The 24,726-nt window shown below is 49.7% G+C and overlaps 1 protein-coding gene across 2 annotated transcripts in view; it reads left to right on the top strand.

Moving 5' to 3' along the window:
• Positions 1-23,912, top strand: part of MAPRE3 (microtubule associated protein RP/EB family member 3) — a 47,882-nt gene extending 23,970 nt beyond the window's left edge. The window contains exons 2-7 of one of the 2 annotated variants that reach the window (XM_067703482.1): positions 18,888-19,015; positions 20,079-20,224; positions 20,816-20,972; positions 22,305-22,459; positions 22,586-22,738; positions 22,980-23,912. In XM_067703482.1, coding sequence (XP_067559583.1) covers positions 18,895-19,015; positions 20,079-20,224; positions 20,816-20,972; positions 22,305-22,459; positions 22,586-22,738; positions 22,980-23,048 — 801 coding nt within the window. In that variant the 5' untranslated portion in view covers positions 18,888-18,894 and the 3' untranslated portion in view covers positions 23,049-23,912. Of the gene's footprint in view, positions 1-18,887; positions 19,016-20,078; positions 20,225-20,815; positions 21,018-22,304; positions 22,460-22,585; positions 22,739-22,979 lie in introns of both variants that reach the window. The other variant, XM_067703481.1, reaches the window with a different exon arrangement.
• Positions 23,913-24,726: the final 814 nt, after the last annotated feature.

Raw genomic sequence — 24,726 nt, 5'->3', positions numbered from 1 at the left:
TACCATGTGCTGGGCACCATACTAGGGATGCAGAGACTTAATCCCAGTCCTCAAGAAGTTCATGGTGAAGTGGAAGAAAAAGATATGATAAGTACTGTCTATGTTAGAAGTACACCTACACGTATTACAGAAACACCTAGAAGGCCAACCTAACTCAGCCCAGCGGAAGGGGGTGAGAATCAGGGAATTGACACTCGAGATGAATCTGGAGGTTAGGCTGGCATTTTCCAGGTGAAAATCAGTGGCAAGGAAGGGAAGGCATTTCCAACAGAAGAAAAGTATGAGCAAAAAGCGCCAAAGTCTGACTCAGCCTGGTATGGTGTCTTAGAGCTGGAACGTAGAGTGGGAAGGGGACATGATGGTGCGAAGGGAGGCTGGAGAGGCAGACAGGTGCCCGTCGTGGGAAACGTGATGGAGGGCAAGGGAAGACATTGGATCTGGGGTTGCTTTAATGGTAGTCTGCAAAGTAGTGGGTATGAAGCCCAGAAGATGGAGCTGATGATACCCTTAGCCCAGTCATACTCCCCATGTTGTGAGGAGTAAGTGAGGTAAATAAAATGCACAGCAGGGTCAGGGCCATGACGGGCTCAGTCAGTGGCGTCCTCTTCCCTAGCCTCTGCCACTGTCGCCTTTTGTCAGCCCCATCACAGTGGCAACTCACACGGAGCTCTCATCAGTTCAAACCCCGTAAGTGTTTGCAGATCCTTAGGTCCCCTGCCACATTGCTTCCTGCCATTTGGTTTTCAAGATCCAAATGTAGAACCTCATGTGTATTTCTTTGGAATGGTTTAGCCCCTTGCCGTAGGCCGTCACAGCAATCTGGTATCCTGATTCTATCAGCCAGTGGTTGCGGAAGTGGTGGAACATGACCCTCATCTTAAAAGGAAGAAGGCATCCAGGTATGAGTCAGGGCTGGCAGGGCTTCAGTATTAGGAAGAGTGATGGCAGGAGAGCACCAATCTGAGGCTGAGGGTCTAAGGAATGGAGAAGGCAAAGAAAAGAACAGGAGGGAAGGAGTGGAGTGAAATTGTGAACACCAGCACAAGAAGTTTAGTCTCTATCCTATAGACTCTATATAGGTGTAAAGGGCCACTGGAGGTTTGGTGTAGGGGGGAGGCAAGGATTCAAAGCGGTGTTTTTAGAAAGTTTGTCCTGCAGTGAGAGGTAAGAAAGTTTAATGGAGACTACAGTCAGGAATACCATCAAGTCACAAAGTGCCAATTTGGACAAGGAGGATGTCAGTGATAATGGAAGGGATGAGATGGATGAGAAAAATCAATGACTTGACAACTTGGCCATAATGGGAGAGGTAGGATTAGATCCAAATACTTTTTTTTTTTTTTTTTTTTTTTTGCGGTACGTGGGCCTCTCACTGTTGTGGCCTCTCCCGTTGCGGATCTGGACGCGCAGGCCCAGCGGCCATGGCTCACGGGCCCGGCCGCTCCACGGCATGTGGGATCTTCCCGGACCAGGGCCGGGGCATGAACCTACGTCCCCTGCATCGGCAGGCGGACTCTCAACCACTGCGCCACCAGGGAAGCCCTATTTAATATCTTTATTGGAATATAATTGCTTTACAATGGTGTGTTAGTTTCTGCTTTATAACAAAGTGAATCAGCTATACATATACATATATCCCCGTATCTCCCTGCTTTTTTAAAAAACTATATTTTATTGAGTTTCTTTCTTGTCATAAAAGTTATACATATTCACTGTAAAAAATTTAGAAAATCCAGATAACTCCAAAGAAGAAAATCAAAATCCCCTGTAACCCCACTATCGGACAGAACCAAAATTATTATTTAAGAATATACCCTCACATTATTCTTCTATGCCTGTGGGTATATTTCTGCTCTGTAACAGTTTCCCCCAATTTAATGTATTGTAAACATCTTTCCGTGTCTTTCAGTTGGGATTATGTTTTGGTACAAGTAACAGCAAACCCTAACCCAAACCAACAGTGGCTTAAACAAATTATAGGGGTATTTTCCTCACATGCCAGGAGTCTGGAAGTAGGAGATACAGGCAGGGAGAACAGCTCAAGGACGTCATCAAGGACACTCCAGCTCCTTAGCTTGTTGGGTGTTACCTCATGTCTCCAGGTGGCTCTTAGTTGAAAGAGAGGCTGGGAAGCAAGTATTTCGTTTTTCTGACCTCTCTAGTGGAGAAAGGTGGGGGAAAATGCTGTTGGGAGTGGGTGCTGAGTCAGCCAGCCAACGGTGCCAAAGAGGCACTACACATTCTTCTACAACATTGTTTTCTTAAGCAGCTGCATAGTCTAGATGTACCATGATTTGTTTAACAGTTCATTGTTGTTGATCATTTCACTTGTTTCCAGTTTTTCATTATTATAAATATGCTTCTATGTATTAAAGCTTTATATATAGCCATAATTTTTGCTACAGTATAAAATTCCTTAATTCTATAAGTAGAATTAAGGTCCAAAAATATGTAAAAATGTAAAGGCTTTTAATATATTTTTTGGCCAAATTGCCCTTCAAAAAGATTGTACCGAATTACACTCTCACCAACGTTTAAAAGAGTACAATTCCCTGCACCCTCAACAACAGGTTTTTGTTTGTTTGTCATTAAGCTATTATCCTATGACCATTATGCGGATTTAACTTAGTACTAGCCTTGACCAGACTGAAGTGCCCTGAAGCCTCTGGGAACCCAGAGGAGGGACACTGAGAACCTCAGCCAGCCCCCACCCTTCCCCATCCCTGCCCGGAGGTGCAGGTCTGCAGGGCGTCCTGTGCTTCCAGGTGGCAGGTGCGAGTCCTCGTCCTGGCGGGCACTGCAGAGGACTCGTGATGTTTCTGGTGAGCATGTACGTCACTCATCTACCTTTATTTTGAAAGTCCTTTCTGCCACTGTGGAGTCATCATCATTTGTCCCGTCTTAGTCCTAAGGCAAGGCCCTCCTGGCCTGTCTGGGACTGAGGTGCTTCTGGGAGCTGGCCTCTTGAAACAAGTCTCCCCCCACCCCCGCATCCGTATGTGCCTCAGGTAAGGTAGCCTTACAGGCCTACTTCACTCTGTAACAGAGGGAAGGCCGAGAAGATGGTATTGGTAGATTCTTGGGAGGTATTTTAATCCTATTAAGCTGCTTTGGGGACATGCTGCAGTTTCCTGGGGAGGCAGCCAGAAAAGTAAATTATCCCTGCACATCCCTTTGAAATAATTATTAACTAGTCAGCAGTTAGCCACTGCGCACAGTCCTTCTCCTCAAATGAGGAGTCATCTAGGGGTGAGAGGATTCCTCTGGCCAAGTCATGTCTGTGCACACAGTAGGTGCTTAAATACTCACATGTGGAGGCATAGATTCGTGTGTGAACAAATGAGTGACTGATGAACCCAAGTGAGTCTGTGCTCAGTGCAGGAGCAGAGGCCAGGCCCCAGCACCACACCACCACCATCCAAGATAAGAAAAAGAAGAGGAAAACACAGGCAGGACACTCTATGACAGAAGTCGCAGCAAGATCCTTTCTGACCCACCTCCCAGAGAAACGTAAATAACAACAAAAATAAACAAATGGGACCTAATGAAACTTAAAAGCTTTTGCACAGCAAAGGAAACCATAAACAAGATGAAAAGATAACCCTCAGAATGGGAGAAAATATTTGCAAATGAAGCAACTGACAAAGGATTAATCTCCGAAATATACAAGCAGCTCATGCAGCTCAATATCAAAAAAACAAACAACCCAATCCAAAAATGGGCAGAAGACCTAAACAGACATTTCTCCAAAGAAGATATACAGATTGCCAACAAACACATGAAGAATGCTCAACGTCACTAATCGTTAGAGAAATGCAAATCAAAACTACAATGAGGTATCACCTCACACCCGTCAGAATAGCCATCATCAAAAAATCTACAAACAATAAATGCTGGAGAGGGTGTGGAGAAAAGGGAACCCTCCTGCACTGTTGGTGGGAATGTAAATTGATACAGCCACTATGGAGAACAGTATGGAGGTTCCTTAAAAAACTAAAAATAGAACTACCATACGACCCAGCAATCCCACTACTGGGCATATACCCTGAGGAAACCATAATTCAAAAAGAGTCATGTACCGCAATGTTCATTGCAGCTCTATTTACAATAGCCAGGACATGGAAGCAACCTAAGTGTCCATCGACAGATGAATGGATAAAGAAGATGTGGCACATATATACAATGGCATATTACTCAGCCATAAAAAGAAACAAAATTGAGTTATTTGTAGTGAGGTGGATGGACCTCGAGTCTGTCATACAGAGTGAAGTAAGTCAGAAAGAGAAAAACAAATACTGTATGCTAACACATATATATGGAATCTAAAAAAAAAAAAAAAAAGGTTCTGAAGAACCTAGGGGCAGGACAGGAATAAAGACGCAGATGTAGAGAATGGACTTGAGGACACGGGGAGGGGGAACGGTAAGCAGGGACGAAGTGAGAGAGTGGCATGGACATATATACACTACCAAATGTAAGATAGATAGCTAGTGGGAAGCAGCCGCATAGCACAGGGAGATCAGCCCGGTGCTTTGTGACCATCTGGAGGGGTGGGATAGGGAGGGTGGGAGCGAGAGGGAAGAGGGAGGAGATATGGGGATATATGTATACGTATAGTTGATTCACTTTGTTATAAAGCAGAAACTAACATACCACTGTAAAGCAATTATACTCCAATAAAGATGTTTAAGAAAAAAAAACTATTCAGAGGAAAAATAAAAAGATAAGAAAAAGAAAACACCAGAATTGTGATTCCAGGAAGGAAACGCTAAGGATTCTATTTAAGAGGTCCCTTCACAACCTTACCCTGACCTCCAGAGAGGCTGCACGCAGAGTGTGAGAAGCAGTATCCTGAGGAAACTGAGCTCTCTGCGAGCTTTCCTTTGAAGGCGTGGTTTGAGGCTACCGTCAGTTACTACCACCGTGAGGGGAGAGAAGGGAAGAGAATGTTATGTACGTGTGAGATCTGGAAAAACCTTCAGCGTTACAAGAAAAGAAAGCAACCCTGATTCCCCATTAGTGGCCAAGCTTTTGGTTCTTAGATCAAGGCCCAGTTTTTCTCCTTCTTGAATTATCCAACAGTCTCTTTTTCCTAGAGTGGAAACCAATAGGCCAAAATGACCTCACTGAGAACAAGACATCTAAAAGTAGAGCAGCAGGATTCAAAGTATTACTCCAGTGACTAGAAATATGTGGGAGAGAAAGTAATAGGATTTCACTGGGGGTAAGCCTGCCTATTGAGAAACGTTGTGTATTTTCAGTGAGCTACAAACATTGTACAGCATGAAGGACCATCAAATTTAAAGGACACCTTAAAACCAAGTGGACAAAAGCCCCCAGTAGCTTAGCCGCTAGGACTAATTCCCTTAAGAGAGCTAAGTAGGCCTTGCCACAGTCAAGAGAGACTGCAGTAGACTTGATGTCTGATGAATCCCATGAAACTGACTCATAACATCAACAGTTTATCCAGATCTCACACACACGGACAGACATGTTTATGGTAATTAGGTGGGCCCAGAGTGAGAGGTTGCTGAAGGGCTGATTTAACTCACAAAAGGCCTCTTCATGTTGAGAGTCCCAGGGAAGGGACTTGTATACCAAGGACTTGATTAAGTTATAAATGTGATAATTTCAGAAAAGTTGGAAAGTTGAATGGCCTATAATCAGAAGTAAAGGATTTACCTCCTTGGGATAAATCATGCCTGGGTAATGAACTTTACTTTGAAAAAATTGTAACTTCTCTTTAAAAACCGTATGTCCTTTGGGACTTCCCTGGTGGCCCAGTGGTTAAGACTCCGTGCTTCTACTGCGGGGGGCACAGGTTCGATCCCTGGTTGGGGAACCAAGATCCCGCATGTCGCGTGGAGCGGCCACAAAAACAAAAACAAAAACAACTTATGTCCTTTCTGAAAGAAAATAATAGCTAGAAACAGTCTTAGAGCTTCCCTCATCTTTGGGATACGACAAAAGGTCATCCACATAAAGAATCACAGGGAAATTTAAGGTCCTTGAGGTTGTGGTTGAGGACTTGTGAAAGGAGGAATAGCCTCAGATCTTTTGGGCAGAACAGTCCAGTTATACTGTTGATTTTCCCAGAAGGAGGCAAACACATGTTGACTATTTTGGTCTAAAGGAACACGAAAGAAAGCAGAACATGAAACTATGACTGTAAAATATGCCACCTCAGGAGGCACTAGAGATAAAAGAGTATTTGGTTCTGGTCAGGGAATGACTATTCTATTTATGGCCTCAAGGTCCCGAGTAAATCTGTACCCCCACACCTGGGGTAGGGTTATTACGAGGACTTGCTCAAGATACGATGTGTCCTTTCTCTATTATGCTTTCGACTATTTATTTTAGTCCTTCTTTAGCTTCTGATTTAAGAAGGTTTTGTGCAAGTTTGGGAAGAAATTTAGACAGGTCACTCTGCACCTTAATGGATTCAGCCTCAGTAATCCTGCAAACGCTTGATGTTTGAAACTTTGTTCCCCTTTCATTTTAAAGCGCCTCTCAATTTTGTTCAGCTTGAAGGCTGCCTGAACTGGCCACTCTGATTCTAAAGCATGCTTGCTGAAATTATGCCACCTAGAAAGATAAATTCACACACTGGGGTTACAGTATAAATGCCTGTAAGAAGCAGGAGCCTGGGCTGGAGGGGCACAAACTTAGGTTTAAACTGAGACAAACCCATAATTTTTGGAATAGTCAGTCCGAAGCGTTGCTTGTGTACCTGTGTTTTCTCAACCCCCTCCCCAACCTAATGCCTGGGTCTCCCACCTACAAAACCCAATCAGATTTGTAGTTCCAGAGGACAGAAAAGTCTGGAGAGATCTCTGCCAGAGCCAGACTGTCACGGACAAAGCAAGAGAAGATTGAGGAAGGTTCTCACAGGGTTTTTTGTAATTGCCAAACACTGGAAACAACCCAGATGTCCTTCAGTGGGTGAATGGATAAACCGTGGCATATCCATACTTGTACCATTGTTTGGACTACTATGCAGCAATAAAAAAGAACTATTAATCCGTGCAACAGCTTGGATGGAACTCGAAGGTATTATGCTAAGAAAAAAAAAGCCGATCTCAAAAGGTTGTTGTATGATCCCATTTCTGTAACATTCTTAAAATTACAAAATTATAGTGATAGAAAACATATCTTTAATTACCAGGGATTAGAGTAGGAGGAGGGCATGGCTATAAAGGGGTAGCATGAGGGAGTTTCTTTGAGGTTCTAGAATAGTCTGTGCCCTAGCAGAGTGGTGATTACATGAATCTGTACATGTGATAAAATTTCATAGACTGGACCACAACAACACAAAATAAGGGTGAGTGTAAAAACTGATGAAATCCAAATGAGGTCTGTAGCTTAGTTAATAGCGAACCCACGTCAATCTCCTGGCCTTAACAATTGTCATGTAAGATGTTATTGGGGAAGCTGGATGAGGATATGTGGGAATTCTTTGTCCTATTTTGCAATTGTGAGTCTAAAATTATTTCAAAATAAAAAGTTTACAAAAATTTGGAGGGGCACTGATTTCTGCAAGCAGCACTTGGGAATCTCTTCAGTTCTTACCGGAAAAGATAATATAAACTAAAGCCTCAAGAGTTATAAATTTAATGCAGTTTCTAAGCATTGTAATTTCATTTTCTATATTTTTGATTTGGAAATTACACTCAGCTACTATTTTAACTATAGTAGTGTTACAAATATTTTTGTATTGTTACAGATATATACATGGGGGAAAACATCCCTTGCTGAGTTTCCCCCAGGATGGAATAACTCCCAGCTGCCTTACAGAGCTCTCGGTTGTAGCTTCTGTCTACCTTTAACCACATCTCCTTCTGCCCGCAACATGCATTCTGGGGTGAACTATTTGTAATCCTCTCCTTCCTCCCAGTCTGTTCCTCTATCCTTTTGACTCTTATTTGCTTGATGAGCTTTTCCTTCAAGACCCAACTCAAACTATGCTTCCTCTAGAAGCCGTCCCTGACCCAGGAAGCAGAGCTGCTCAGCAGCATGCCCTTCCTGCATCTGGGGTTGTATAATGTGTCGCCCTTTGGTTATTATGTTCACGTGTCTAACTCCCACCCTAGTCTGCGAACTCCTCAAGGGGCCAGACTGGGTCCCTTTCCTTTCCTTAGGCCCCATGCCTGGCTCAGTGCCTGGAACACACACTCCATAAACGGTGATCAATGAGTAGGTGAATCTGAGGCTCTGGAAAGTCCTTAGTAACAAATTTTGTTTATTCTACCCTTCCTTAATAATTTTCAACAAAACTAAAGACCAAAAGGGGATTTGATTAACCACAGTTAAACAACAGTATATTAATATTTAAAACATTTTCCAAACATTCAACTTAGTCAAGACTTTATTATATTAAAATTTGTTCCCATTCTTTCTTTTCGTTCATGACACCATGTTGTAAAAAGCTTTAGTAAGACCATGAGGTTGCACTCATGAGCCTCCTTAGACACATACGATCTAGAATTTAAGGATAGGACATGAATTTTCCAGATTTTACTGAAAGAAGCGAGGTGTTTTCCGCCTCGCAAGCCATCACTCTCTAGTCCACCTGCAGTGCTGCAGCGGACCCAGTGGCCTTGGTGATGAACCCCTGATTTCCCTCCTCAGCATCCTCTCGGGCAAATGATCCGGGACTCTGGAATTGTCTGCAGGTCTAGCTTCTGTCCTCACACTCCAACAGAACGACTCAGAGTTTCATCATTTCTTTTTGCACAGTCTAATGACTATTTCTCTATCCAAGGCCTGGTAACTTCATTAAACAGGGCAGGTAACCTCCTCCTTGAAATTGGTCCCTCCCTTGGCTCCTGGGACACCACATCCCTCCCATTTCCTCTCTTGATTGCATCCTCTAACATTCCTCTAAGATTTAATCATTGGTCTCGTGCTCATTTTTCAAATAAAAGTAATAATAAACATGTTTCCCAAGTCCCCAATTTTCCATATTCTCTTCACTGCTTTCTGTTGTCCTGTCATCTATAAAGGCCTAAGTTAGGTGCCACCTACCCCCAGAAGCCATCTAACTACTGAGGCCCCACTCATCCTTTACACTCTCCTGGAGCACTTAAAAGCCAAATACCCTTGCACAAGTTAGTACTTCATATATTCTCTTGGAACTATAAAACAAGGAAATCTCTTATTTTATGAATTACTCTTATTTCTTCAACCAAACGAAGGCTCCTTAAGGAGAAGACCCATGACTTAAAATCATCCCATGTCCTCATGGTGCCCTGTGGGGTGCTTAGCACATTATGGTAGTGGTCAGTGAACACTTGCTGAGTGACAGTAGAGCAATGTTTCAGTAGCTTGGAAAGAGAAATATGAAGAAGAAAAACCGGGACTTCCCTGGTGGCGCAGCGGTTGAGAATCTGCCTGCCAATGCAGGGGACATGGGTTCGAGCCCTGGTCTGGGAAGATCCCACATGCCGCAGAGCAGCTAAGCCCATGAACCACAACTACTGAGCCTGCGCTCTAGAGCCCGCAAGCCACAACTACTGAAGCCCGTGCGCCTAGAGCCCGTGCTCTGCAACAAGAGAAGCCGCTGCAATGAGAAGCCCGCGCACTGCAACGAAGAGTAGCCCCTGCTCACAGCAACTAGAGAAAGCCCATGTGCAGCAACGGAGAACCAATGCAGCCAAAAATAAATAAATAAAAATGAAAAAGACTCAAAATTAGAAAGAGCACTATGGTCTTTGGCACACGGTGACTGTCAGAAGAAACAGCTCCTGACTGGGTTGTGGCAGGTCATCCTCCAGATCAGCTGGAACCCCATTCAAGGATCGGACTGAGGTCGTGGCTTTGGGACCAGCCTGCTCTGCAGGGTCTTGACTCCTGCTACCAGGTCTGGGGTCAAGGGAAAGAACAGTTGAGGAGGTCTAGTCTGGTGATTTGCTAAACCGTTTCCTATGCTAGGACCATAAGGTTCACGGTGCAGTCACTGGTAACAGGAAAGGCAGTTATAGCTCTCATCAGGAGAGGTGCAGCTGCTGGCCATTCTGCAGCCTGCGGCTTCCAGCATGGTCCTCAAGACCAAATCTCCACATCCTGTGGCCGGGAAGAGCTTCTCGAGACCATCCAGCTCCTTCCCAGATACCTAGGACTGTACTTAGAGCTAGGCATTATATTCCTTATTAAATCATAAATAAGGCTGCGTAACTCTGAAAGCTCACATTCTAATATTTTATAACCTTGTCACTGGCCTAAATCTAATTTTGGCTTTTTGTTTTTAAGCCTTCAGTGGAACTCTGCCTTCCACAAATATGTCTTGAAAATAATTCGGGGACCCTTGGTCTTCTCTAATTCTTTGGTTCCTAGAAGAACTCCCTGCAGTTCCCAGGTCTCTACCCTCTGCGCCCAACGGCTGTGAGGGAAACACCAGGTCTTTTGGTCCTGCAGGGGGTGTTGGGCATGCCTCAAGCAGGCTCCTTTAAGAATACCAGATCTCCAGTCAGACAACTTGGCTTTAAATCCTCGCTCTAACATTTCCTAGCTGCTTGACTTTGGGCCTCAGTCTCCTCATCTATAAAAAGGGGACAAAACAGTCCGCATTTCATAGAGCTGTTACGAGGACTAGGTGAGTCATGCATACAAAGCGCTGAGCAGAGGCCGGCACACAGCAAGTACTCGGTCAGCGTTACCAGCATGACTGAGGCAGACACTGAGAATCCAGGGGCACCTGTTTGAGAAGCAGGCGCCCAACACACATCCAGCTTCAGGCCTCCGAGACTGTAGAACACCAGTCTGAGAGGGAGACAGACTACACAGAACTGTGCTTTTTCTGCCCCTTCTGCCTGGGGACTGCCATCTGGGCTTCCTGAAGCTGGGCCTCTAACCACGATCCTTCCCCAACTCCAGATTTCCCATATATTCTGCTTTGTAGATGCATCCTACCGGCCAGGAAAACTGGAACAGATGCTGTGGGATCAGAGGAGAGAGAACTCTGAGGAGCTTGCCAAAACGTTTCCCACTCCTGACACGGGGCTATGCCTGTTGTCACTGGGCTACCCCTTCCTGCCCGGGCCCAGGGGGGCTGAAGTCACCTGTTGGGAAAATCTGCAAAATTGTTACTCCTTGCCCCGCTGGGTCACACATCCAGATTATTCTGGGGTTGCATGGGGGCAATATGTGCAGGCAGGGATGAATGGTTCTGAGAGACCGGAAGAGCCCTGCCGACGGGTCACAAAGCCCTGGCAGACGCAGCCAATCACCTTCTTCTCATGGCTGACCAAAGCCCTGACTCACGGGGAGGCTCAGACCACAAAGCTGAATTTAAAAAGTGGAGATGGGGCAGGTGGAGTAGTTCCGCGGCTGGTGGGGAACCAGCGCACGCCTACTCCAGCAGGTCTAGGACAGGGATCTGGACGGTGTAAGTTCAGGTAGGGACTGGAGCTTCTCCAGGATTGTTTTCTCACGACACTTTTAGGTCATGTCGCTCTTCCCTAAGATCCTGAACCCTGCTGTGGTCCCAGTCACTGGAGTCCTGAACGTGTCCTGCTGAACACGATCTAAACTCTGAAGAGGCAGATCTGGGTAATGCTGCCATGCCCCCTTGTAGCTGCTGTCCCGGGGAAGGAGTCCTCTGGGGAGTCCTGGCCAGATTGCTCTATCTGGTCATAACTCAGAGGGTTAATGGAAACCCGGGAGGGGAGTAAACAGAACTCCTCACTTGCTAAAATGAATCCATTTTTAGTAGGATCCGTGTCGGTGGGCAGGTAGAAGGTTAAACCTTTCTTTCCAAAGGTTCTCTACTGGACATCTTTAAATTCCACAAACACCTACTTTTTAAGTCAACAAGCTTCCACGATGGGAGCTGCCATCAAAACAAGGCTACCAGCAGCAGGCTCCTGGAGCTGTGCAGTGTGGGGAAGCGAGGCTTAATGGTAGAACATGTGGCTTGGCCGTGGGCTCAGCCACCAGCTGCCTGTGAGACTTTGAGCAAGTAGTTTGAAGTATCCAAGCCTCACTTTGCAAGCCTGAAGAATCAGAATGATTCTCTTGAGCACGGGATTGCTGTGGGGTTAATGAGGGACCCCGTCGGTGGGAACCAGAGGTTAATCCTCTCTCCACTTTGGGGGCTGAACAACCTTCATGACAGGCAGAGGATGACTGATGTGTCTGACTCCTGTTCTTCCCAGCACCCTGGAAAGCTCCCCACAGAGTTCCGATCAGGGTTCTGAGCAGGGGGAGAGCAGGGGCAGGCGTGGCTTTTGGTTGTGACCCTCTGGCAGCTATGCTGGAGCTCTGGTGCCCATTTCTTTCCTTAATTAGTACTGGCTCAGGGCCCCGGACGCAATAAAATATTGCTGAATGAACGAATGAATGAATGAATGGGAGAGGCTGAACTGCAGTGTGGGGTTTCAGGTGGCAGGTGGGCTCAGAAGGTGTGGTTTTCTGGCCACATTCCCTATCTGTTGACCCCAAGGAGCAGGAGAGTAGCAAGCTGGCTGTACCTGCTGGCCACACACAACCAGATGCGGCACAGAGATGCAGCATGAAGCCCCGGGATGCTCAGCAAGAGATTGAAAACCACCTCTTCCTCTGATGCAAGGAAAAGAGAAACTATAGAACATGGCGATATAGCTGCCGGACTCCTCAGAGCAGGGCTTCGGGGTGGATCTGAGAACAGAACTCGGTACCTGTTGGGAGGATGCCCCAGTCAGACTGGCTCTCAGTCCAGCTCTGTGCACACCGCCGGGGAGGGGATTGCTGGCCCATCTGCGGCCTGAACATAAAGAGAGAGGGGGGCTGCAGCGGCTGCTGGGACATGTGGGGAAAGGAACGTTTGTGTCTGTGGCACTAGTGGGCCTGGTGTCTCCTTACTGATCCTTCATGCTTCAAAAGCAGTTCTGGTCTTGGGGGGCACATTCAAGCCATGTCACTTTATCTTCCTTTCAAATGATGTTTCTTCAGCCCGTGTGGCTGACAGCTGTCATCTGGCCAAGTGGCATGTGCTCCCCTCCTCTGAAACTGGAGTCTATTCAGCCGACTTTCCCTCAACCCCAGGCCCAGCCCTCCTCTGCTCTCAGAGCCCCTCCCCCACCACAGCCAATCCACCCGTTTTATTTCCATGCCTTTGTGACAGACTGCTCATTTAATACTCTAACCTTTCCGCCAGCAAGTCTACCTAACAATGTCCAGAACAAACCTGACAAGGTTCAACATTGGTGCCTCTGTCCTCTCTCGTGCAGACTCTCATTCTGCGCGTCCCTGAGACTCGACTCTACCTGCCCCCCCGCAGGCGATGGTCGTTCCCCCTCAGTGGGGACGTGCACGGGAGGGGTACGTCCAGGCCTGCCCCCCATCCGATAGCTTGTCTCCTGGTCTGCCATGGTGGTTGAAGTTCCCACCATGAATGCTGCTCTTGCGGATTTAGCATTTGTCTCCCAAAAGCCTTAGTTATCATCTCAATTTCGAATATGAGGAGATGAAGGCTCTGCGTGCAGCCACTTGCTCAGACTCCAGATCAACCACTGGCAAGGCCAGAGCATGAACCCAGGCCATCTGCACCCAGACCCTTCGCTCCTCCCACACCATGGCACCAGGGAAGGAAGAGCGACTTGATTTTGCACAGCTCTAGTGCAGGATGACTTGCTCTGATTTAGGCCGCTGAGCATTAAGAGAAAGGAAAGGAAGTGTCCCAGGGACAGAGTTGGAAGACCCTGCTATTGTAGCCCTTGGAACAGAGCCTGCCTCCTCTGGGTGGTTGCCTACCATTCTCTCAGGGGAGGAGAAGCAGCCCTTGGTTACAGGTGTAGTCAACTTTAAGAGTTGTCTCAGACATGGTCTCTGCTGGATTTGGAGGCAACTGGTCCACTTAGGGCTAGATGCTTGGGCCAATGCTTTATATGCCTCCTCCACCCCCAGAAGCTGCTCTGATTTGAATCGAGGCCCGAGTCAACCCCCAATACAGTAAGTCATCAGAAGTTGGACCCGTTGATGAGTTTAACTTATGGCTTTGGGGAAGCGGGAGGTTGGTTTAGTTGAGTCCAGAATCTTAGAGTGGGCCTAGTGCCCTAGGCCACTCTAGCTGGTTCAGTTCTCAGAGGACACCTGGGTCAGGAACAAGGACTCCACTCAAGCCCGTGCCCTGACACCACCAGGTTTTGACCAAACCAGGCTTCCTCTTTGAGGGACAAGGTCAAAGTTAGGGGCTCTTCTTTTTCTAAACTGAGCTAGGGAGAGAGGGATTTGGGGATGGGAGAAACTTTTAAAGGAGTCTTTGCCCAGGACCTGGGTGCCACCTGCTGGCCATAATTTAGTTGTATTTATAGGGCCAAATCTGGGAGAGGAAAATCAAAAGGGCATCCTGCCCTCCCCACCATGATGAGGAAGAAGGGAACTAGGAGGCTGGTTTCTTCGTGACCGCCCCCCGCCCCAGCAAGTGTGACTGAGAATCCTTGCAGAGACCCCCAAGTGTCTTGGATGAGTCCTCCTGAGCCAAAATGGACCTCAGCTGGGCCAGAGGGTAGCATCCCCTGAAAGAACCAGAGCCAGTCGCAAGTGGAGACAAAGCTCTGCCCCAAAAGCGCCACAGGAGGTAAAAAGCATAATTGCTGGTTTGGCCCTGAGAGGAGCCATTTTTTTCCAGCTTTCTCCTTACAGGCACTGCTGGCTCTTTGGGGACCCTAGATTCAGACTAATCAAAGGTGTGGAAAATGCCCTTCCATCATCAGGCACGGACAGAGCTGGGAATTTCTGGCCAAGCTGAGAAGATTTGGGCATTTTTCCAGTACCTGTGTAGCTTTTGGTGACTCTTAGGGCCCTGATAGCAAGGTCTTCAGTTGTGTTCTGGAAGGGAGACTGGAGATTTTTCATACTTACCAAGGAGGAAAATAGCCAACGCTGTACCCCAGGGAGGTCACAAAACACCCCAATATCCCAGCCTGTGCCATTGCAATGCAGGCCAGGCAGTCCCAGCCAAGCACATGCATCAGATGAGGACTTTGGTTCTAATACCTTGTTGTGCACCAGGAGGAGTTTTTAAATTATATAGATATAAAATAAAATAACTATAAAATATATAGCTATACACACACATATATATAGATAGAACACTAACTATATTATACAGTCAGCCCTCCGTATTCGTGGGTTCCATAGTCATGAATTCGACCAACCATAGATGGAAAATATTTGAAAAAAAATTCCAGAAAGTTCCAAAAAGTAAAACTTGAATTTGCCATGAACCAGCAGCTATTTACATAGTGTTTACATTGTATTAGGTATTATAAATACTCTAGAGATGACTTAAAGTATACAGGAGGATGTGCATAGGTTATTTGCAAATACCATGCCATTTTACGTAAGGGACTCGAGCATCCACAGAGTTTGCTGTCCACGGTGGTCCTGGAACAAATCTCCCATGGACACTGAGAGCCAACTATACTATACATTATATATAAATAGATTGGTATATATCATATGTAGTGTATCATATATAGTTATACATACTATATATGAATATGTACTACGTTATATATAAATATATATTAATGTATATTTATATAGTGTGTTATATATAATTGCATATATACTATGTAATAATATACGTGATGTGGTTATATATAATATTTAGAGAGGCTAGGGAACCACAGGAAGGCTGCCCTCAGGTTAGAAGACCCTTGAAGCTCAAATGATTTCAGTCAAAAACTGGAGGATTAGTTTAGACTAGGACCAGTGCCTCTGCTTTTCTTCAATAATCAGCACTTGAAACTCATACACAGTAAACAGGAAAAAAATCCCTAAAGTGGCTCAGGAATTCCCAGGGCCAACCTAAGACCACCCTATACCTCCCAGAACCACCCCTGACCAGCCCAGACTCTGTACCCCAGGAGCACAGGGACAGAGCAGCCCCCAAGACCTCATGCAGAAATGAGTCCCAAAGCCTGTGGTAGGCCAGTATCCAGAATGGCTTGTCCCCTCTGCACTGAGATCCCACAGGCCTCTGCAGACCCCCGAAGGCCTGGCAGGTTCTGACCATTCTTATTGGGGCCGTTCAAATCCACTCTCCAGCCGTGCATGCTCTCTCCTTGCTGACTTTCTGTAGCACCTACCGTTTTCACCACACTTTGCGGCATTTGGTTATACTGTTCTCCTGTGTGTTGGTCTCCCCAGTGAGACTATAAACTCCTTGATGACAAGGGCAAATCTTTCTGTTTCTCAGAGTCCCTAACTAAATACTCATGAAAATACAATGCACTTGCCTTGACCCTACCCATCTGCCTGTCTAATCAAGTCTGGTGTCCAGGCGCTCCTGCCACGCCTGCTGAGGTTACTTTAGGTGAGTTCCCTGGAAATTAAGAAGCACTCTCCTAACTCTAGTCTCTGTGATTGTCATTCACTGAGAATTGATCTAGAACCCCAAAGTGAATGAAACAGCCTGGCCATTGAGTTTACAGTCAGGTGGAAGGGACAGACAAGAGAATGTGATCAACGCCATGATTGAGTAAGCTCAGGGTGACAGAGAGACACAGATGAAGGCCATGTCTCCCTGCACAGGGGCTCAAAGAACGTGTCTTGGAGGAGATGGAGCCCAAGCTGAGTCCAGAAGGTTGAGTAGGGGAGGGAGGTTCCTGGCCAGAAGGTGATAAAAGATGGTTCAGAAAGAGGAGAAAAGGTGAGGAGGTGTCACTTAGTCATTCAACAAATTTGCTGAATACCTTGCCTGTGACAGGCCTAGAAACACCACTACTGGCTTTGAGATGCTAACTGATGAGGGAGGCAGGCATTTCAGCAAGTCCAGTGGTTAGTGCAAGGGTCAGGTTACAGGGTGGTGGCTCAAAACCACTGTGTAAGAGGGGACTCAAGTGCAGTCAGAATTACCCTCAGAAATCTCTGGAATTGTCAGCTCCTGAGTCCTTAGAAGCTCCCAAGATGATAATTTTTGTTGCTCTTGGCTTTTTGGCTCTGTCTGGCTTCCCTTTCCCTGGGCAATGAAGGACAAGGTCTATTTTTAAGAGGAGGAAGGACTAAGAATAAACAAGAGGGTTTCTTGATTTTTCTTCAAAAAGTTTATTGAAGTTAAATGTGCATCTAGCGAGGTTCCATTATATATACTTGGGGTGAGGCCATGGGGCAGCACAGCCTAGCAGATACCAACTGAGCCTCTTCTCTAAAGCAGCTTCTCTAATTTAACTGTGCCTGTAGACCCTCTTGGTCAAGCAAGTGCAGTTTCTGACTCAGTAGATCTAGGGCAAGGCTCAAGAATTAGAATTTCTAACTTGAAATTTCTAACAAGCTGGTGCCCACAGAGCACCAAAGCTGCTCCAGGGACCACAGTTTGAGAAGGTTCTGCTCTAGAGGTCTAGAGCAGAGAATGAGTGGACTTTGGGGGTGGTGGCTGCATGCCAGGCAGAGGGTGAGTAGAGAGCTGCCCATGGCTCCCAGTTGGGGGATCAAAGTAGAAGACAGGGCTGGAGAGGGAGGGCTCATTGAAGAGCTTCATAAGTGATGGGGAGGGGGTCACATTATAAGAGCAGATGCCCACAGGGGACCCGGAAGTGGGCTGGGTGTATTCTTCCTTCAGGGAGACAATCTGCGTATTAAACCTAAATATTCTTCACTCCAGAAATATGTACTCTCACAACTGGTGAAATATGCAGTCCTATTTCTCCATTTCTCCATAAAGACCTAGTCACAAGAAATATTTCCCTCTCTCTTAACAGTGCAAGTCAGTAATAACAACTGACGACCTCTGCGTGGGGATGGGGGAGGGTAAGGAGGCGCTTACACCCACTGGCGGGGGGGGGGGGGGCGGGGGGAGAAGGGGGGATGGGGGGCGTGGCCAGGGCTGCTTTCACGTAGATTCTGACCGCAGCAGTGTCAGGGATGGACTAGGGGGAGGGAGTGCCTGGGGGCTGGAAGGCCCCTTGGAGGCTTCTGCTAGCCTTGGCTGGAGAGAATGGATGCAGAAACCCCGAGGCAGCAGGAGGCGAGGCGAAGAGCAGGGCACACTGGGAAGGCAGAGGAGCCGGGCTCACTGAATGATGGGCTCTGAGGATGAGGGGGAGAAGGCTGTCTGGGACGACCCCACAGGTTTCCAGCGTGGGTGACTGGGTGCCTGGTGGTGACATTCACTGGGATAACGAATACAAGAGCAGAAGCGTGTATTGAGGGAAGTTTCTGGATAAGCGGAATTCAGGTGCCTGTGGATCGGCCAGCAGGCCACAGGGATTATAGGGTATGAAGTCGGAGCAGAGGCGAAGATTAGTCAGCTTTCTAGAACCCAAATCTGGTCAAGTACTGTCTGCTTAAAATCCTCTAATGGCTTCCCTTGTTTAAACAGAGAGTCCAGACTCCTCCTCATGGTAACCAAAGCCCGCCGCTACCAGCCCCTTCCAGTCTCGTTGCGCCACACCCCAACACAAACACCCGCTCCCCAGGCCTGCTGAACAGCTCAGAGTCCCGGAACAAGCCATGCCTTTGTTCTTGACAGTCCTGGGGCCTGCACTGCCCTTCTACCCCATCCCCTGTATGTTGAGAAAATTCGTACCCCTTTCAGGCTGCTCTGAAGTCTTCGCTGACCCTGTCAAGCAGAAGAGATCCCTCCCTTCTTTGTGCCATCCCCGAACTTTGCATGTGCTGCTTTTCCTGCCCTGTCACTCCCTGCTGTGGGGATTTGCCTGTCTGTAAACTCCTTGGACGCAGAGACCACGTCTGACTTCACCACTTCTTAGCGCAGGTCTAGCATATAGCAGACACTCACCAAATGTTTCAAGAGTGAATGAGTACCCCTTCTCCAAGAGGTAAACTGCTGGTCTGGAGGAAGATGCTTCTCGTTTCCCCAGAGACCCTCCAGCTCCCCCTCCTTCGGGCTCAAGAACAGCACAAGGCCCCCAGGGTCTTACCTTGCCTTTCTTCTTTCTTTACAGCTGGGGTATGGCCGTCAATGTGTACTCCACGTCTGTGACCAGTGAGAATCTGAGTCGCCATGATATGCTCGCATGGGTCAATGACTCCCTGCACCTCAACTATACCAAGATAGAGCAGCTCTGCTCAGGTGGGAGGCTGGGAATCGGGGGGAAGTGGGCTCTGCTGGGGGGACAAAGGGGGGTAGGCAGGAGGCAGAACAGCCACAGCAGACAGTGGAGCTTGTAACTGGGATTAAGGAGGAGTGCTGCGGAGCCCTCAACTAGCCAAAGTGTTTGGAGTTGGAGTAAGGAAATAGGGGTCTACGTGGGATGGAAAGAGTAAAAAGCAAAGAGCAGGGGCTTCCCCGGTGGCACAGCGGTTAAGAATCCGCCTGCCAATGCAGGGGGACACGGGTTGGAGCCCTGGCCGGGAAGGTCCCACATGCCATGGAGCAACTAAGCCCGTGCACCACAACTACTGCGCCTGCACTCTAGAGCCTGCGAGCCTCAGCTACGGAGCCAATGTGCCACAGCTACTGAAGCCTGTGCACCTAGAGCCCATGCTCCGCAACAAGAGAAGCCACCGCAATGAGAAGCCCGTGCACTGCAACGAAGAGTAGCCCCCGCTCACCGCAACTAGAGAAAGCCCGCACGTACCAACAAAGACCCAATGCAGCCAAAAATAAATAAATTAAATAAATAAATTTATTTTTTTAAAAAAAACAACCCACAGCTTCCTAAGGAGAGGTTAGGTTACTGTGTTAAAAAAAAAAAAAAAAGCGAAGAGCAGGAGAGGCACAGTAAAGGGCTGCAGAAGGGGAGCAGCAGTGGGGGCAGGCAGTGAAGCCAGAGGTCACGTGCACCAGGTCCAGCCTAGCCACTTCGGGGGGGGGAGGGTCCAAATCTCAGCTCTTCTTGTAGTGCAACCCTGGACAAGTCACCACACCTCTCTAGGTTTCAGTTTTTCCATCCATGAATGGAGATGACATCAGCTACCTAACCAGGGTTGCTGTTAGGATTAAAGCCCATGCATGCAGTGTTTGATACGGTGCTGGTACATATTTGCATCACTGTATGGTAATTGCTCTCACTCTTGGGAAGTCTGGCCCCGGCTCTGGGAACAGAGAGAGAGAAGAGGAGACGGAGAGGTTTGGGGGAGTAGCCCCAGTTGGCCTGGGGACGTGAAAACGAGCATCTTGTGTTTCTCCACAGGGGCCGCTTACTGCCAGTTCATGGACATGCTCTTCCCTGGCTGTGTGCACTTGAGGAAGGTGAAGTTCCAGGCCAAGCTAGAGCATGAATATATTCACAACTTCAAGGTGCTGCAAGCAGCATTCAAGAAGATGGGTGTTGATAAAGTAGGTGCCTGCGCTCTGAGGGGCCCCGAGGAGCTGTGTGACCCTGGGAAAGAAGATGGCCCGCCAGCCAGGGCAGCAGGGGCTGTTGGGGTCCATCCAGTTCTCACGCCTCTCTCCACCCCGACTCTCCAGGGGGAATGTTCCCCCAGCTCCAGGCTCAGTGGAAAACCCCACAACTTTGACATCCCATCCCGATGACATTCCTGTCCCTTCCTCCTCTCTGGACCCTACACCCCAGCACTTGAGCCTCGTATATTGGTCCTATTAATTCCTCCTCCGGAAGGCCCAGGAAAGGTCTCTTGGCTCACTCGACTGCCTCAACGGTCCAGGACCCTGGTTCCAGCAGCCCTCACCCCACATGCAGGCCCAGCACCAAGGGATGTCTCCCCACACACTTCCTCCTGTGCCTGGAGGAAAGGGCCTGCCGCCTACCCATCTGCCCTGGTGGCACGGGAGGGGGGCCAGGTGGAGAAGGTGGAGGATGCTGCAGCCCAGGGGCTGGCTTTCCTGAGAGCAGTGGCCCTCTCACAGAGAAAGGCAGCCCTGCAGCAGCGGGAGGTTAAAGTTCTCTGCTTATGTGGTCTATTTCAGATCATTCCTGTAGAGAAATTAGTGAAAGGAAAATTCCAAGATAATTTTGAGTTTATTCAGTGGTTTAAGAAATTCTTTGACGCAAACTATGATGGAAAGGATTACAACCCTCTGCTGGCGCGGCAGGGCCAGGACGTAGCACCACCTCCTAATCCAGGTGATCAGATCTTCAACAAATCCAAGAAACTCATTGGCACAGCAGGTAATGTGCCCGAGCTGGGGGAGGGAGTGTGGGGGGCCGGGCCGGAAGGGCGCTACAGCCAGGAGCGGCCCCTGGGCCACCGGCCCGGCCCTGCCAGCCTAGAGGAGACTGTTATCACGGAGTTCAGATGACGCCGCCTGCTGCCCGCTTAGACCAGGGGGAGTCACAGTAGGGAGGAGAGGGCTCCAGAGACTGCTACAAAAGGAGAGCCACCGGCACCGGCCAAGGTGGCAGCTGGTGATGGGAGGCCCCGGGGCACTTCCCTCTGTAGCCCGAGCCAACTCCTCTGCCTCAAGATGATGGGGCAGCCCCTGGCTTGGTCCCTCTGTCCAGGTCCATCCAGGCCAAGGGCCTGGGCCGGCACTACAGACACTTCTTGCCCCCTGCCCACTTGACTCCCCGGGGATGGGAGTTGGCCAAGCTTGACCATATCTTCCCCCATTTCCAAAATCCCACAGCCCTAAGTCCTCAAGAGATGAGTCTCTGGAAACGAGGCTTTGTCTGGGTTCCAGAGGAGAAGGGGAAAAAGCAACAGGGCCTTTGGGGGATGGGAAGGTTGGCGAGAGCAGAGGCGCAGCCCCGCACGCGTCTGAACCCGTCATAGCAGAGCGGCTCCTCTGTGTGTGCTGCTGCCCGCCTGGGGCTGCCCCCACTCCTCTGCTTGCTTTGCATCAGAAGCTCTGTCCTGGGAGCCGCCATAGCTGGACAATAAGTGGCCACAGCATGCCGGGTGTGCAGGGGAGGAGTGGGGTCCCTGAATCAGGCCCAGCAGAGGGCCCAGAGACCATCCTGAGGCAGGGAGCCCAGAGGGGCAGGGGCAGGCTTCTGTGATCTCCTCCAGAAGGCACCCCCGGGGAGGATGGCTGTGGGCTGGGGTATCTGTTAGCAAAGACCCAGCGAGACCCTGTGCCAGCTGCTTTTCCCCAGGCCCCGGCTGTCAGTGCAAGAGGGCCCTCAACCCTCCAGCCCCACTCCCCAAATTTGCCATCCCAGTTCCCTCCTCTCCCCCTCAGACCAGCTCTCCTCCCTGCCTACACCTTACACTTTCTTTAGTTCCCTGTAGCCCCTGCTCTCCCAGGCTTGCCAGAGGGCTGCCCCGCTGCTGTGGTGTCACGTGTGGCCGTGGCTTGAGGCCTAGCTGTAGATGCCCATCCTGAGAGGGAGAGGTGGGGAGGGCGAGAGTGCCTGCCTTTCGCATGGGCCTGCCCCGCAGTCACACCAGGCTGTCTCGTGCCACGTGAGCTGTGGGCTCACGCAGCCCCGATCTGACTTTTCTCCTCTGGGCAGTTCCACAGAGGACGTCCCCCACAGGTCCCAAAAACATGCAGACCTCCGGCCGGCTGAGCAACGTGGCTCCACCCTGCATCCTCCGGAAGAATCCTCCATCAGCCCGAAATGGTGGCCACGAGACCGATGCCCAGATTCTTGAACTCAACCAGCAGGTGAGTGGCGTGGACGCTGGCAGCTGAGAAAGCCCCGCCACAAAAGCCAGGCCCCCGGGGCGTCAGGGCGGGAAGGGAGTCCGAGGCGGTGGTCTCTGGCTTGAACACCACCTTCTCCCCGAGCAGCTATTGGATTTGAAGCTGACAGTGGATGGGCTGGAGAAGGAGCGCGACTTCTACTTCAGCAAACTCCGGGACATTGAGCTCATCTGCCAGGAACACGAAAGCGAGAACAGCCCCGTCATCTCGGGCATCATCGGCATTCTCTACGCCACCGAGGTGAGTCCCGCCAGTGCCTGCTGAGCCTCCCGCACTCCCGCCGGGCCCTCACGCCAGAAGGGGCCTTGGAGAACGTGGGCCGATGAGGGCAGCCAGCCGAAGTCACCAGCCCAAGGTCTCCCAGGGCGTGAGCAGGGCAAGTAGGACAGGAACCTGGGCCCTGGCTCCCAAGCTACCCTCAGGAGTCCGCACCCTCAGCCTGCCTGCCTGGCTCACCTCCTCTCTCCCTTCCACCCTCCAGGAAGGATTTGCACCCCCGGAGGACGATGAGATCGAGGAACACCAACAGGAAGACCAGGACGAGTACTGAGGGCGGCTCCAGCCCTGGCTGACTGCACGGCTGCCGTGCCCCTCACCCCGCTCCCATGCCCACATTATAATCCTTCCCTGACAGCCAGCTGGCCGGGTGCTTTGTGTCAGTGCCGTGGCCCTGGGGAGCCTGGCGAGCAGGGCTTGGGGGTGGGGGGCAGGTGAGCAGGTAAGGGCCCCTCCTCCTGTGGCAGAGGCCCAGTTGGGCGGGATCCCTGCCCACTCCCCACCCCTATTTATTTCCGTGGTCTCTGTGCTGTGTCGGCCAACACTTCCCAGGGGGCTGCTGCCACCCACCCCAGCCAGCCGCCTGCTCCCTGACAGCCAGCAGCTGTATATTTGACAAAGTCATTGGTATATTTTTACTTACTGGATTTTCCTTGCACTTTACCTGTTCTTTTCCCAGGGCTGACAGCACGGGCTCTGGGGCAGCGTGTCTGGCTTGGCCTCCCTTCCCCGTTGCCAGGGCTGTGGCAGGACTCACCGATTCTTATTTATTTTGTCTTTTGACTTCCCAGTAGTTGAGGGAAAGGCTGATGTCAGGAGAGGGATAGGGTGACTGAGGAGGGGGTGCCTTAGGCCCCGGTGGTCAGGGAGAGCGAGGGGAGCACGTGAGGGATGAAAATGACCTCCTGGCACCAGGCTTGCCCACCCTCGGCCCCCTGACCCCAGCACCGAAGCCCAGCACTGCCCCGAGGCCCCCAGCCACTCCCCCTGCAGCTTGGTTCATACCACACATTCTCTGCCTGGATCCTCCTGTACGTCTGCCTCCCCTCTGCCCGCCTCCCCAACCCCTGCCCCTCGGGCCACCCAGCCTGCATACGTGTTCACTTTTATTTAAATAAACTTGTGTGGTAAAAGTCCATACCACGTCTCCCTCAACTGAGCCACAGCCTGGCTCTCAGCGCTCTTCTCCTGAGCGACCCCGTCTCCAGAGGCGATGGCCATGGAGCACAGCACCCCTGCCGTCCTCCCTCGGGCCCAGAAACCACCACTGGCTTAGCCTCAAGAGCCCAGCTCTGACCTAGCCCCCATCTCCCAACGCTGATGCCCGGGCTTTAAGGGCTTGCCATTCCCTGAAGAGGAACAAAGTTCAGGGCCATGGCTGTGACGATGGGCAGCCCAGTAAAGCAGCTGTGGGGTAACAGGGGGGCCTGGCTGAGAGGTGCTTTGTTTCAGTCCCCTTTGGGCCAGTATGACTGCATATTGTCCCCCACCCTTGTCAAAGCTCGTACGCCCCACAACAGTGATCCAGCTGCGGACAAGGGCTCATGTGACAGAGCTGAGTGGGCTACAAAGAGCAACGGCTCTAAGAACTGAAGCCCAGAAGGAAAGCAATGTCCAAGGGGTTCCTTCCACAGAACAGGCTCTAACGGGAGCCGGGAACTCTGTCACGTCCTCCGTACAGCCCTGCAATCCTGGTGTGTGCCGGCCAAGGGCCATGATAACCAGTGTCCCGGAGGCCCCGAGGGCGCTGAAATGCATGTGGATACCGGGGCCCATTCAAACAGAGCCTTGGCTGTCATCTAGAACAGTCCTGCATTTACTGATGAAAGGACTGAGAACAATATGTGACATGGCTTGCTCAAGGTGGTAAAAAACTAGACTAGAACTGAGACCTCCTGACTCAGGGTTCAGGGCTCACTCACAAAGACCACAGAGGTGTGACCTCCAGAACG

The sequence above is a fragment of the Pseudorca crassidens genome, chromosome 14 (assembly GCF_039906515.1).
Source record: "Pseudorca crassidens isolate mPseCra1 chromosome 14, mPseCra1.hap1, whole genome shotgun sequence".
Taxonomy (NCBI): domain Eukaryota; kingdom Metazoa; phylum Chordata; class Mammalia; order Artiodactyla; family Delphinidae; genus Pseudorca; species Pseudorca crassidens.
Note: the sequence above shows the minus strand (reverse complement) of the source record. Positions and strands in the feature narration are given on the sequence as shown.